The sequence below is a fragment of the Synchiropus splendidus genome, chromosome 2, assembly GCF_027744825.2.
Source record: "Synchiropus splendidus isolate RoL2022-P1 chromosome 2, RoL_Sspl_1.0, whole genome shotgun sequence".
NCBI lineage: Eukaryota > Metazoa > Chordata > Actinopteri > Syngnathiformes > Callionymidae > Synchiropus > Synchiropus splendidus.
Genome location: NC_071335.1, coordinates 28,546,549 through 28,560,659, shown reverse-complemented (window position 1 = coordinate 28,560,659; position 14,111 = coordinate 28,546,549). Strand labels below are relative to the sequence as shown.

General features: G+C 43.8%; 1 protein-coding gene across 1 annotated transcript; it reads right to left on the bottom strand.

Moving 5' to 3' along the window:
• Positions 1 to 1,203: 1,203 nt before the first annotated feature.
• On the bottom strand, positions 1,204 to 13,738 carry LOC128753918 (nodal modulator 1-like). The gene is made up of 31 exons (XM_053856116.1): positions 13,557 to 13,738; positions 12,946 to 13,035; positions 12,827 to 12,872; positions 12,641 to 12,741; positions 12,338 to 12,444; positions 11,916 to 11,988; positions 11,345 to 11,497; positions 11,091 to 11,228; positions 10,904 to 10,993; positions 10,720 to 10,825; positions 10,245 to 10,395; positions 9,982 to 10,159; positions 9,752 to 9,893; positions 9,505 to 9,636; positions 9,135 to 9,271; positions 8,973 to 9,060; positions 8,775 to 8,838; positions 8,599 to 8,694; positions 7,991 to 8,212; positions 7,530 to 7,612; positions 7,292 to 7,451; positions 7,081 to 7,207; positions 5,914 to 6,027; positions 5,719 to 5,846; positions 5,499 to 5,640; positions 5,180 to 5,263; positions 4,409 to 4,519; positions 4,213 to 4,314; positions 2,516 to 2,635; positions 2,353 to 2,445; positions 1,204 to 2,268 (listed from the first exon to the last, which is right to left on the bottom strand). Exons 1-31 carry the CDS (start codon positions 13,710 to 13,712, stop codon positions 2,137 to 2,139), a joined length of 3,666 nt encoding a protein of 1,221 aa, XP_053712091.1. The 5' UTR covers positions 13,713 to 13,738; the 3' UTR covers positions 1,204 to 2,136.
• Positions 13,739 to 14,111: the final 373 nt, after the last annotated feature.

The following is a 14,111-nucleotide window of genomic DNA, read 5'->3' as shown; positions in this document are numbered from 1 at the left end:
TCTGTACTTACCAATGAAACTGAAGCAGTAGATGGAGAAAGTAAACGGCCATCTTGTTTTTGTAATTTAAAACAGAATCTATTCCGGCTACTTGAAAACACTGCGTGTAACATGACGTGTACGGGAACCTCATGGTTACAGCGCCGCCGCTCCAAACCGCAGGGATGATATTCAACGTGGTGACCGAATCCGTCTCCTGATGAATCTGTCAGAGGTGAAACTTTAAGCACCGTGACTCTCTCTTATTACAGTGGCGAGGGCAGCTTCACCTCATCCTCAAACGTGGACACCGAGTCTGGTTTCATAACAGGGTGACATGACACACCTCTAAAACCTCTCCTCAGTCTGCGTGCTGTCACCACACATGCAGGTTTTGACAGCTGCTGTGAGCTGCTGGTGGATTTGGTTACGCACCCCTCCGGCCTCCGTCCATTTCCCTCTCATTACTGATGAATATTTAATTCAGAAGCGCGTCTGCGCTTTCTCTTTCTGGCTCCGGAACTGCTCCTCCATGACTCGTGAGTCTGCCTGGTGCGCGGCTCCCTGAAAATCCCATAAAAAGTGTGGCTACTGCTGTGAGACTGAGTGAATACCAGAGGTGAGGAGAGCTGGCTGCAGTCTAGCAGTTTAATATCAGGCTGCTGTTGGCTCACAAAAACAACACCCACAGATGCACGATAAACAACCTTTTAGAATTCATTCATTCGCCACACGTTTCTGCTCACAATTTACTATGTAAACATCATCAGGAACAGCGATTTTGGTTAGAGCTACTGAGACCTAGAGCCTTTTCTCATGGAGGTTCAGGGTTTTTCACACTGTGATAAATACAGCGATGGTGGTGGAGTCAGGCCTGCAGACTCTTCATCTCCTCTCCAGTCTGTGGCCAGGATCGGGTTTGAGTTAGGGCTGTGTATTGGCTGGTATTTGGCGATGCGATATACGTCCCGATACAGGAGTGACGATATATCGCGAGACATTGCAATATGCCACGGGGTGACAAAAGGCATTATCGCATGGGGAAAATGCCTTAATACAGCTGAGAAGCAGAAACATTCATATATTTATTCTTTTAAAATGGGCCTAGCATGCTAAAAATATTGATATATTGCATGGTCAGGCATCATAGTAGTTGGATCTATCCATATTTTCTAACACTAGAGTGTTAGAAAATATCAAACGAGAGTGGATAAACATGAACCTCCTTTTCTTCACCTCCGAACTGTTCCTTTTTTTTTTGAAATTGTGTCTCTCTGGAGAATGCCTTATTTGAACAGCTAAAATCCATTTCTGGTTTGAATGGCTGGAGAAAGAGGGGTCTGACAGTCATGAGGAGAAAAACAAAAAGCAATTCAGTCTTCAGTTATGTTAAACTTCATATAGCATCATCGTGATTGTGTACCCACAGTTCAAAGCGTGAAGTCTGCTTCTGTTTCTTTTGACTTGAGGAACTAAAATTCAAGTTTAGTGCTACACTGCCCCCTATAGGCTTTTCTTATGACATGAAAAACTTATGACTGATACTCTCCCACTTTAGCATTAGAGTCCATATATATGTTGCGTATTAAATCACAGATTTGTGGCAAAGGCAGTAACACATTATCATTTTATTTATGTTGTTCAATAAAATCAATCTCACCGTGATTTATTAAAAAAACAGAAATTCAATCCCAATATTCACATCTATAGCTCATTGTTACGAATAAATTAGTTGGTATCAGTTCCACCTCACCACACTCCCTGAAGGCGTCAGATCAGTCCGACTCACACACCATCATCTCAGGCAGAGACGCGCGGCTCCGATGTCCCGATTCTCCACCATGGTTGTGCGTGGTTAAAACACGTGGGGTGCATTTAAATGTCTAAACTAGAGACTCACTTCTACTTTAATATTTAAACTTGTGGCAAAAAAAAAAAGAAATATACTTTTTCTTTCCAAAATCAAAGCAAAACCTTCAGTAGATAAATTACAAAGGTAGAAAAATGGCTCATCTCAACACAGACAATGACAATGTGTCCGTGGAACAACACAGAAAATGTCCATCGCTCATTGTTAGTCTTGTGGGGCCGAACAGTTTGTCAGCACCTTCAAACCCGAATGGGTCAAGTCGGTTTAAGTGCAGGGCGTCGCTGTCTTCAGGTGCGTCTGGCCTTTGGTCGCTTCGCCTGACGTTTGGCTTCATCTGCTGTGGCGTTGTCGGCGGTGGCTTGACTCATGCTCCTCACACCCTGGACACGACTCACCAGCTGCAGCACCAACGGGAGGACCTGTGGGACCACATGCGGTCGACATCGATCAGCTTCCCATTTTCCCACGGGTCAATAAAAAGCAAACTCCTCCAACACTCCAACCTTTTCATGGTTGTACGCTGCCAGCAGCAGCAGCAGAGTGAGAGGTAGAGCCACATAAGAACCCTGGGCCACATCCTGGTCAGGCACTTTGCGCTGAGAGGACACACACAAGGAATGTTGAGCTTCAAATCCAACCACTGTGGCGTTTGACATGTGCCCTTACTGTGGGGTTGAAGGTCAAGGTAACGTGCTTGTGGTAGCCAGAGGAGGTGAAGGAGACCTGAGGCAGCGTGAAGTCGTACTGGGAGCGGGACAGTGAGGAGTGGAGCATCAACACGTAGCTCTGCAGAGCAGAAGGAGATGGTCAGGCTTCGGTGACTATTATTGACAGACACCATCCACAGGTGGGAACAGGAAACATGAGCTTTAGGACACAATGTGACACTATTCTACAGGCGCACAGCACCAATACACATGCTGTCAGTGACCATCAGAATACACATTTGATTTCAAGCTTGGGTAGTTTAAACAGCGTCAACTGTTGCTGTGCAGTATGGCACCCATGTCTGAAATAAAAGTATGTTTTTATTAGAAAGTCTAGAAAAAAATATTGTGAGTCAGGTAGAATCATGGACCGGATGTGGTTTGAGTTTGAAAAGGACGACATTTATACAGCGCTCCCACGTGAGACCTGTGTGTGTGTGTGTGTGTGTGTGTGTGTGTGTGTGTGTGTCAACAACCAGCGGGTGAAACTCCCATCAAAACTGATCCACATCATGAGGCATTAGTTCAAATTACATCAGCGCTGCTGATCGTATACAAAAAAAAAACTAAAATAAAAACGCACCAAGAGACGCCAAGTTACGTAAAAATGATGGCAATTTTTCGTCCAATCCAAATGCACCATGAAGTGTTGTAGTTGAGACCATCTAACCAAAGTCGAGAGCAGGACCGAAGCATAAAGAGACAAAGTGTAATAGCCACACTTTGAGTGCCAGTGATCGAGTTTAGACTGAGACCAGTGAGGGGGTGTAACCGAGACACCCAAAGTGAATACTGTACATGACAAACTACAAGTTTGTTCCAACAATAGCATTTCAGTTGTTGAAAAAAATGACTAGTATTTCTTTTGCAGTTGGAAATAAATGTGTGTGTTTGCATGAATATTAGACCTATGCCTCTGTATCCAGTTTGGTCTCAGTCAATCGAAGTCCTGGTCTTGGACCTGGTCCCTGTAGTCTCTGGTTTCTCTCAGATTTGGTGGTCTCGACTACAAAACTCGCACCAAGTCAGGAACCCTAATGACAACAAGATCACCATGTCATTTTTGACTTTGTTACAAGTCTTAAAGGAAATCGGCACAGGTTTTAATGCATCTATCACATTTAGACACACGGTTTTCTCTCTTGCAAAGGTGAGGCTTGACTGTGCTTTACATCACTAGGCTGGAATTTGTTTACCCTCGTCTCCATCCTCCTCTGCAGGAGTCCCTCTGGAGAGAGAAACGCTTCTTCCCATGTAGTGCAACACAACATCTGGAATGTTTGAAACAATTGCTATGACTTGTGATAGACAATACCACATTGTGCTGCAGTTCACTATGGCCAGTGACACCATATGGTTTGGTGATCCGTGAGATTTTTGGTCCCAGGTTACACCAGGGGGCTTTTAGTTTGCCAGTGATACATCAGGAAGCTGTGTGGCACCCACTCACAGGAGGAGACAGTGAGTGAAAGGATCGACCACTGACACCACATCAGGGACCCCAAAGTCGCTCTATAAAAAACTAACCCAATGGGAACAGAGCTTCAGAGGAATGCAGGAGTGGTTTAGATGCTCACACTCTCTATGGAAGGCTGTGTATTAGGTTGGTCGTGGCTTCACGTCCGTGCGAATTCAATCGGCTGGTGAGTCACCTACCTCTCCATCTCTGTCCAGCGGAGGGAAATGGAAGAAGAGAGACTGGCCGAGTGAAACGCTGTTGATGGGGTTGTCCAGGTTGTCACTCTTGTACAGCTTCACCTGAATACAGAGAAGACAGTTGACGTCAGAAAGCATCAGTCGATGACATCATTGGAAAGAGTTTTGAATGTGTATTGCTGGACGCGATCGGTACCGAAATTGTCGGAAGATGTTCCGGGGAGGTCACGACGTTCCCGCTGAGGTCAAACTGGTTGATTTGTCGGAAGGCGATGATGTTGACGCCGTCGATGTCACTGTGGTCCACCTGAGCAGAAAGCAAGTCATGAGTGACGAAACATAAAAAAAAAATCCCAGAACGCTTCACATGATGAAATAATAAAAGGATTAAAGGGGATGAAGTCTGAGATTAGGGTGGTGCTCTTTCGCAATAGTAGAGAAACTCAGACAATGGAAGGAAAAGGCTCGTTTTTTGGGGAGAAGGAAAGTCTCAGGCGATGCAGCAGCTGATAAATCACAATCACACGGTTCCCACAGTTATTTCCGCTGCTCAATTATAAAAGGTTTTTCATGTAGCTGCCGAGTTGAGACATCAAGATAACTTAAATAAACCCCGTCATCAAAAGTTTTAATGCTTGAAAGTAGTTTGGTGTCAAATTCCCTCTTGAACCTGCCAGCAAATCCGACTGAGATCCATTAGCAGGAGATCTGAAGGGGAATTCACCTTTCATCCGTTTCATTTAATCCAATATGCAATACATAAAGTCGGAGGAAAAAAAAAGTCCTTACGATCAAGGGATAAGAACTATTGTTAGCAAGTGTGTGTGAAGCTCTGACTAATTTGTTGTTGGCAGTGAGGAGTGCAAGAACAGGAAGTAGCAGCTCATGTCTCACAGATACAGAGAAAGGAGGCGATGAAATAATCTGTTCTTCAAACAGAGGCAGACAACTGAGATCACGTTCACACCTCGATAGCTTTTTGCTGTGGAAGCGCCCGCTCTATGTGGTCGTTGCCCTCGGCCCGCAGCTGGATCAGATACTTGCAGCCGGGCTATCAAGGAGAAAGAGGTGAAAAAATAAACCTGTGGGTTTCGATCGATACAAAGACAGCAAACCACTTTTTAATCGAGCCAATGACCCAGCACAAAAAGTAAACATCCCTCCATGTTGTACTGGACGCATCACACTCTGGGCAGCGATAAGTTTGACACACCTTTCGTTGCATTCCAACAGGTCCATAACTAATGCTTTGTCACAGACCAACAGCTACTTTCTCTCATTCTCACCAGCAAACCACGCAGGCGGAATCTGCCTTCTTCATCGGTGACGGTGTCCTCGCTGTAGATGCTACACTCCGCCTGACCCACCGCCTCCACAGCCACATCTCTCTCCGCATCCCCGCTCAGAGACTGCACCATTCCGTAGCAGCTTGAGACCAGATGAACATTCAGACACAAGTACAAACAACGGGGTAGAGAACGTGGCATCGACAGGAAAAACCTTTACCTGTATGCTGTTTTGATACCAGTAATATCGATGCTCAGATTCTGACCCTCTTCGACGGAGATCATCTGAGACGGCGGGTCGAAGCGGAACTCCTTCATCATTGGTTTGAAGTAGTACTGACCGGGACTCTGGAAAATGAAAGCAGTGATTAATGTGAGGGAAAAACAAAGAGGCAACAGAGAGACTCTTCCATACCAGGTTATTGAAGGTCAGAAGGCCGGTGTCCTGAGTCAGCAGGTTGGAGCGAAAGCGGCCACCACTTAAAGACAACAGCACGCCAGACAGGGGGAGACCATCCTCTGATTTTATCTGCACAGGATCGAACAAAACAGATACGGTTGTTTGGGAAGGAAGAGAGGACAAAGGGTATAAAAGAAACATCTACATGCTGAAATACAGAACATTAAATAACAACTTGAAATAGGATCACAGACAACATTGAACAGTCATCTTCTTCTATGGTTGTTGTTTACAATACACTTGACTGTTTTTTGTGTTGTTGTTTTTTTGCTGTATGAAGTGATGTATCCAAGATGAATCCAAGTTGGATACTTCTTTAAGACTCTCAAATGATCATTACACTTTCCATCTCTTATCTTTGTTTTGGTTGTTTGCAGCGTAAAGCCTTTCATAGTCTGGGAGAAAACAGCCAAATGTATCATTTGACAATTCTCCAAAATCACACTGATATACAGGTATTGTACTTACAATCCCTTTGTATATCAGAACAGTAGAATTTGAATCACATTAAAGAGCCTCATTGCCTTTCAATTGACAGTGAAAGTCTGTGTTTTGGTGAAGTGGGAAAAATGAGCCCCCTCGGTGCAATAAAAACAAATCTACACCAGACTCAGCAGGAGGTGTATAGTGGAGTACAGGGTAATAACAACAAGTCAACACAGTGTTTTTATTCCTTCCAATTGCACCAACGTCTGAATCACCCAGGGCCTTCAGCCTGGTGCTTCACTACACTACAACGTCTCACAACAGTGACCATAAAGAAATCCAAAAATCAAATGTGACAGCAGACGGCGGCAGCGGTGCTGCAGTCACACATTCGCTAATGGCCTGAATCCCATTTAAAGCTGAGGGAAAAATAATCCCATTCCCAAAGGGCTTTAGAAAAAGCTGCACGTCAGTTGTTAAGCATTTCAGGAGGGACTTGGTGAATTTAAAGACCAAAATGGCATGAGATTTAAAACAAAGCACTCAACTTCAGGTTCTTTCCAGACAGCATACTGGATAATTTAAGTCCCTTAAAACCATCAAGGAATTGTGTGTTGCGTTTAGCAAAAGGATTAAACTTTTAAGAGCATAGATGATGCAAACAAACACAAGTTAAAGAGACAGTGTCTCGTGTACCTTAAAGGTGACACCTGCCAAAGCAAATGCCTTAAAGTCCCCCTCAGATCCCACCACAGGACTGAGAACGAAGCCTTCTTTGTTGGCACTGATGTCATACTGCCTGTCACTGTGGAGGGGACCAACACTAGGAAATTTGGAGGAAAAAAAAAGATCAGGGGTTACATTGAATTCAGTCAAAAACTAGCAACAAGCCAATCAGAAACCATACCTGTAAGCGCCCTGCTCATTGGTGACCACTGTGACAAGAGTCTCTGCAGCACCTTTCTCTGAGATGGAGATCTCCACACCCTGGAGCTGTGGGGACACTATGCCCTCGAGAAAGAGACCGGCACGACCCACGATGTCCACCACACGGCCTGGACATGACTCTGTTGAGAGTAAGAGAGCGGAAATGTTGAGAACAACCCTGCTTCATGTCAGGGACGACTGAGTGTTCACGGCTGGACCTCCAGTTATTGTAGCTTCGACCTCAGGAGGGTAGAACAGGAGCTCTTTGGAGGACGGAGTCACTGTTATCTTCTCTCCAGCTCTGAGAAATCAACACATATTTACAACATTTCATCTCACTGTAATCCAATAGTAACAAAAAAACTGACACTAGAGTTGTGAGATATTGATACAATTCAACACATTATTTTCTAAACTCTGGTTTTTATCCAGACATAACAAACAAATACGTTTTATGTATTTAACAATATATCCAATAACTTCAGAATTAATGACTCCAGAAGTCTTTAGATCAATGCAGTTTGGTAAGATAAATATAAGCAATGATACTCAGCAGTCCTGCCACTACTTAACTTTATACCAACAAAATAAAACGGTCAGCACATTAGTCTACCAGTTAGAGCTTATGTCTGTTACCAAGTGCTTGCATTACAGCACGATGAACATGAGAAAAGCTGACCTGGCCCAGTAGGAGAACTCGTAGTGAAAGGGCCCAACCAGTTCATCCGGCTTCTCAAAAACCAGCGTGCTGTCGTCTCTTGTGCCGCCATCTTCTTCAGCAGCTCTCCGCTCTCGTTCTTTGCGCCGCAGTTCGATCTCCGCCAGCTGCTGCTCGTTTCTTTGCTCTTCCTGGCTCCGTAGAGGACCGAGAACCAGCGCCGGCTCGCTCTCGATTGAACTCCTGAACCGGAGGAAACACTCTTTGTTTGACATCAAAAGATAAGGCGACGACTGCCGTGATATTTAACCACAAAAACATCCCTTTCAGTAATCCTGGATTGTTGTTCTATTAATCTTTAAAAAGCTACACTTCTTGAAAATACTTTACATACATACATGATTTTGTGTGCAAATTTCAGGTGGTTTTTCAAGCGTATACGTCCTTCAACCTATTCACTTCAATAGGTCTGTGGTTGACCGGTTGTGAGATTCATTTTTAGCTTGTCCACACATAAATTACTTTAGTGCACTGCAGCCATGAAACATCATGATCACAGAATCATGGTGAAGCTGACTTTAAAGAGCTGAAACACACCACAGTTGTGTATCTCCACTCCAGTGTCTTACTTAATGGTGACAGTGACGTCCATGATTTTATCGGTGGTGATGAGGCCAGTCATGCGATGCCGTACGGCAGTGAGAGTGAGGATGCTTGGCGCCGAGCTGTAACACATCATTGAAAACATCACTTGACTGAGTGTGCACAAGGAAGCACTGAACAGAAAGGTTTTTGTTCTGCTTACGTGTCGTAGATGTAGAAATCCTGTTCAAACTGGTGGCAGGAGCGCGGTGTGACTTTGTAGAAACCTGCACAAGCCATTCAGCAGCTCATTACCACCAATATTGTATTACGTCCATGTAAACCTGACATGTTGCACCCACCACTGCTTCTTTTTTTAAATACAAAAACCAGTCATCTATAAGCATGGAAATCATCTCACCAGGCTTCGAGAGGCAAAAGCGGTTCACTCCCTTTGAGAGATTGTAGACGCCCACGTTTTCAGGTTTGCTGCCATCTTGGAAAAACTCCTGCATGAAAACCAAACTTGGAATCAAACATCTTTGAAAATTCGCTTCAAGGCAGTACATGGGTTGTTACTGACCAGTGTGATGGCATGTGATAGGGAGCAACGCAGGATATAGCCAATCTGTCTCAACTCCAATCCCAAAACATCAGAGTCCACAACCTCCACCTCCATGGATTTATGCTTCCAGCACCACTCATCGTGTGAGATGCTCACTAGTGGCAAAAAAAGCAAGTTATAAAAACATACAAAGCCAAGCAAACAAACGGTGCTTGCAAACAACAAAGCATACAATGTAAATGTATGAAAATATTTTACAGGAAGCAACACATGTAAAGGAAGTGGAATATCAAAATACCAGAGAACATTTCCATGCAATTGATTATAGGTCACTGAAAACATAATCTTCAAAAACCTGCCAATTGAATTTTTTACAATGTGGCAGCACCTTTGTATTTTCCAGGCAGAACATTGTCGAAAGAGAAGTTGAGAATGTCTCCATTGCTGGACAGACTGACTGTCCTCCGCTCTCCCTGACGACTCACTGGTTGCAGCACAACTGAGAGGTCATCACACGACGCTAGGATTTAATAAGAGAACAAGTTAGTCAAAAGCCACATTCATGTGTTAATATAATCATGTCAATATTAAACCCGTATTTCTCTGAGTTTGTGAGTTAGAACTTAAAAAAGTACCGAGGCAGAAGACTTTCCCGGAAACCGAAGCCATGAATTGTGTGAACAGCAGGTCAGTCAGGGGTCGGTCCACTACTGAGATGTCCAAGGTCTCAGGAAGCAAGGCCAGTCCAGCTTTCACGTCCACATCCGGCAGAGACACCTAGAGACACACAGGTCCATTAGTTTCTTCTTCACACCCAGAATCTCTCACTGCATTCTCAAGAAGTGTTCAGATCTATTAATCTTACATGCACAGTATAGTCCCCAGGTTTTGTCTGGAAGCAGAAGGCCCCCTGTGGGTCTGACTCAATCGTGCGTCCTGAGTTCTTGTCCTTTCCCTGGTGGGTCAGAGTCACTTTGTAGCGACCCTGCTGCTTCATGCCCTCAGGGAGGTGGCTGATGGAGATTTGTCCACACACACTGAACCTGTTTGAAAACAATGACATGAACAGCTTCAGTTCCACTGACAAATAGACACAGAAAAGAAATAAAAATAAGAAGCCCCAGTCACCCTGCTGTGATGATGTCAGGAAGCTGTGGGGTGTTTGGGGCAATTTTCACTGTGACTGGCTCAAAGAACATGAGGTCCTTGTTGACGCGGATGGTGTAGGCACCTGCCGTCATGTTCTCCAAGCGAAAAGATCCATCATCTTTGCTGATCACTGGAGAGTAGGACACAAGCATGAGATGTGTTACACAAGAGAACTACAGAACCATGGGGTTTAACAACTTAACAAGCCAAATATCATAATGTGTAGTTTCCTGGAGTCACACAGGAGAAATAGTGACGGCTTTAGTCTTTTCCAACTGGCATCAATGTGTGCTGCTCAAAGGAAAACCTTTCAATGACATTAAAGATGGAGATGTTCATGTACATCTCAGAAATGTCTCGGTGATAGAGCTAAGACAGCCACGTGTTTCACAGCAACCAACAGCAGTTTGAATCCTGTAAAATGATTAGGTTTATGTCATGGAGGCTGAATTACCTTTGATCTGATTGTTAATCGAAACAGTGGCATCAGCGACGCCTTCCCCATCCACAGTGTTGAGAACTCGGCCAGTCACAGAGAAGCCCATGACCCGAAAGATGGGCTTGGGATAAAGTCAACAGAGGAAAAGTCAACTGTGTGTACAGTATAGCAGACAGAACGTAAAAGTGCCATTCATTACCTGCAAGTTCAGACTATTGTGCTCCACCTTGAAATCCAACTTGGCAGGAGCAACATCAAATGTGATTCTCTCACCCCGGTAGAAAGGCACCTGACAATAAAGATATAATAGATATACAAATAAATAATGTCAGTTTCTCCCCTTCGGAAATCAGATATTTTTTATATGGGAGAAAAAGGAAACATACAACAGTGTACTCGCCGCTGGCCAGTGAGGGAAAGACAAAGGTGCCATCTTCTCCGGAGAGTGAGCTGCACAGGTAGTGTAAGGAACTGTCCCCAGGGTCGGCCCCTTCCACAGGGGACGTGTTACAGCCACTGACAAACTGTAGTGGAAAAAAAAAAGCACCACACATTTTTTAGACTTACAAGTTGGCAAAGTTAGAAATGCAGTTTGCAACTTCAACCCAGTGTCCAGGTACGTTGGCTGCACTTTAATTACCTCCCTCTTCACAGAGGCTGAATACAGCAGGAAGGTGACCTCTTTCATGGGCTCTCCATCACTGCTGACTTCCCCGTATACATCATAGCCCCCAATCAGCAGTTGGTCAGCAGCTGCAGCGTTAGTATTGGATACATGCACCGAGGTTTTGCTCTGTGAATACAAAGCACAGTGAAGGTCACAATGATCGTTCAACATGGAAATAACGTAGAACATTCCTTCTTTCCTTTTGTTTGAAATTTAGCATAAGACTGTCCTGCAACTATTGATCAGCAATTTATCCACGATTTGGATTTATATTTCAAAGGAGCGATGTTCTGAATTTAGAAACTGGTCATACATTTAAAACATGGAAAATTGCATTGAATTGGACATACAAATAAGCGCCTCAGATAAATCATTTTAACACACGATAAGAGTAAGTTATTAATCACATTGTACTATAACCATGTAGTCAATCTACTGCTGAGCACAGGCTCAAATTGCGATACGTGACTTTTAAATTTATTTTTTATATTTCTTTTATCCAGTAAAGGTGATAGGAAAATGCCAGAAAACAATAAATAACTACCTTCTCCAGGGTCCAGGAAGGATGAGAAGCTATGATGTCATAGATACCAGGAAGGACTTTGGAGAATGTGAATCTGTTGAGATGAAACAAGACAAATATTTTCAGAAAAGGGTCACTCAAAAATATCTGACAAACAAATCAGCTCCTTTTTGAAGACTATAATTTAGGCGCCGCATACGAGGGGCATATTCAGTCTTACAGGTAAGATATCACCTAAAATCCAGGCAAGAATGCATGTAACATTTGTGTGCATTGTAATAACAATATTTGAGCTGAGATTCATTATAAATATTACAGACAAAAATTAACAAGCAGGTACAAAACAAAGCAATGCTGCTGGGGACACAAACTGAATAAAATGAAGGCAAAATGAAAGTGAGAACCTACAGGAGGCAGTACACGATACTGTAACATCAACTTACTTTCCCCCAGGGTGAGTTGAGACACTCTGAATTGCATCGCCTGTTCCTTTGGGGCTCAGTTTGACCTCAACTCCCGCTGGCCCAAGAAGGTGGCCCTTGCTAAGAACCTGTATCACATAAAATATGAATAGTTTGACAATAAAAACAATAGCATATAGCATTTAGCAATAACATATTATTCTCAATCATTTCATAAATACACACAGACTGCACAAATTACGCTTGTTTCGGAGAAACACTCTCCGGTTGGAGTTTGAACCATCCCGGCATAAGAGTGTTGACACATATATATTTGACACTTACCGTTCCAGACACTGAGAACCCAGTGAAAACAAAGTTGATGTCTTTTTCTTTGGTACAGATGTCAGTGATGCCATCGATGTGCACATCAACACTAGTGGGTTCTGAAAAATTTAAAAAAAAAAAAAAGAGATTTAATGAGGTATACATGTCTGATGCAAGAAGAATCTGACGCCATTTTGTTCTTACCAAAGCTCCAACCAACAGGAGGTTCAATCTTGACCACGAAATCACCCTGAACAGTAGAAAAGTAGTAGTAATTTAAAAAAAATAATATTTTTTAGATGATCATGACATACTACACATACCTTATCATATAGAGGGATCATAAAGTAGCCGTTGATTGGGGCACATTCCGTCTGATATTTTAAGGATCCTTGCTTTGTGTACAATTTGATCTGTGAAGAGAAGAGCAAATTAACAAGTCAAAAATATGATTTACAAATATTTACCGGTGTATATGAACAATAATTTAAGCATCCATTATGATATGGATTAAAGAAACAGCACATCAAAAAAGTGCTCTATAAGCAGGAGGATTCGGCCCTTAACAGATAATAGAATGTAGTAATAGAAAGTTGGATACGACATAAAAGAACCTTGGTTTACATGACTGCCTAGTTCTTGAGTTTCAAAACTCACAACGTTTATGATGTGCTATCTCCAAACACCATTTGACCCTGTGCCCGACGCTGTCTCTGCCATACAATTAAAAAAAAAGCACCAATAGCTGAGACTTGAAATTAGCAACTTATAACCTTATTATTAATGGGGAGGACGTAAGCTAAAACCCGATTATAACAAGTGCCGTTGAGTAAGTAAAACCCTTGCTAATTCCTGTCAAACTAACACCGCCGTTTATAATCGTATTTCGCTGAACAAGCTCGCCGCTAGCTCGACAGCTAAAAAGCTAACTCACCTCGATCAATGAGTAGTTTATTTCCACGTCGGATTTCACAAATCCTCCACACGCCACCACTATGTCATCGGACGACGCAGTCAGAAACTGAGAGTAAATGATACAGAAGAGAAACCACAGAGAACCGGCGTCTGCTCGAATAGTAAGGCTCGGCATTTTGGATGACAGTCGGATCCTTGGCTGAGCCGAGCAACTGCACGCTGCTTCCGCTCCCTGCCGATTTCCTGACAGAAAAGCTATTGATGGCGAGGAGCAGCGACCCCTGCCGATCGGGAGTGGCAGAAAAAAATTGACACGAATAAACGCTTCCTCAAAACCCTTCTTCACCTTCTTCTGCCGCTTATCCGGAGTCGGGTCGCGGAGGCAGCATTCGGAGCAAGGAAGCCCAAACTTCCCGATCCGCACAAACCTCCTCCAGCTCTTCCCGATCCCGAGGCGTTCCCAGGCCAGACCGGAGACATCATCTCTCCAGCGAGTCCTGGGTCTTCCCCGGGGTCTCCTCCCGGTAGGACATGCCCGGAACACCTCCCCAGGGAGGCGTCCAGGGGGCATCCA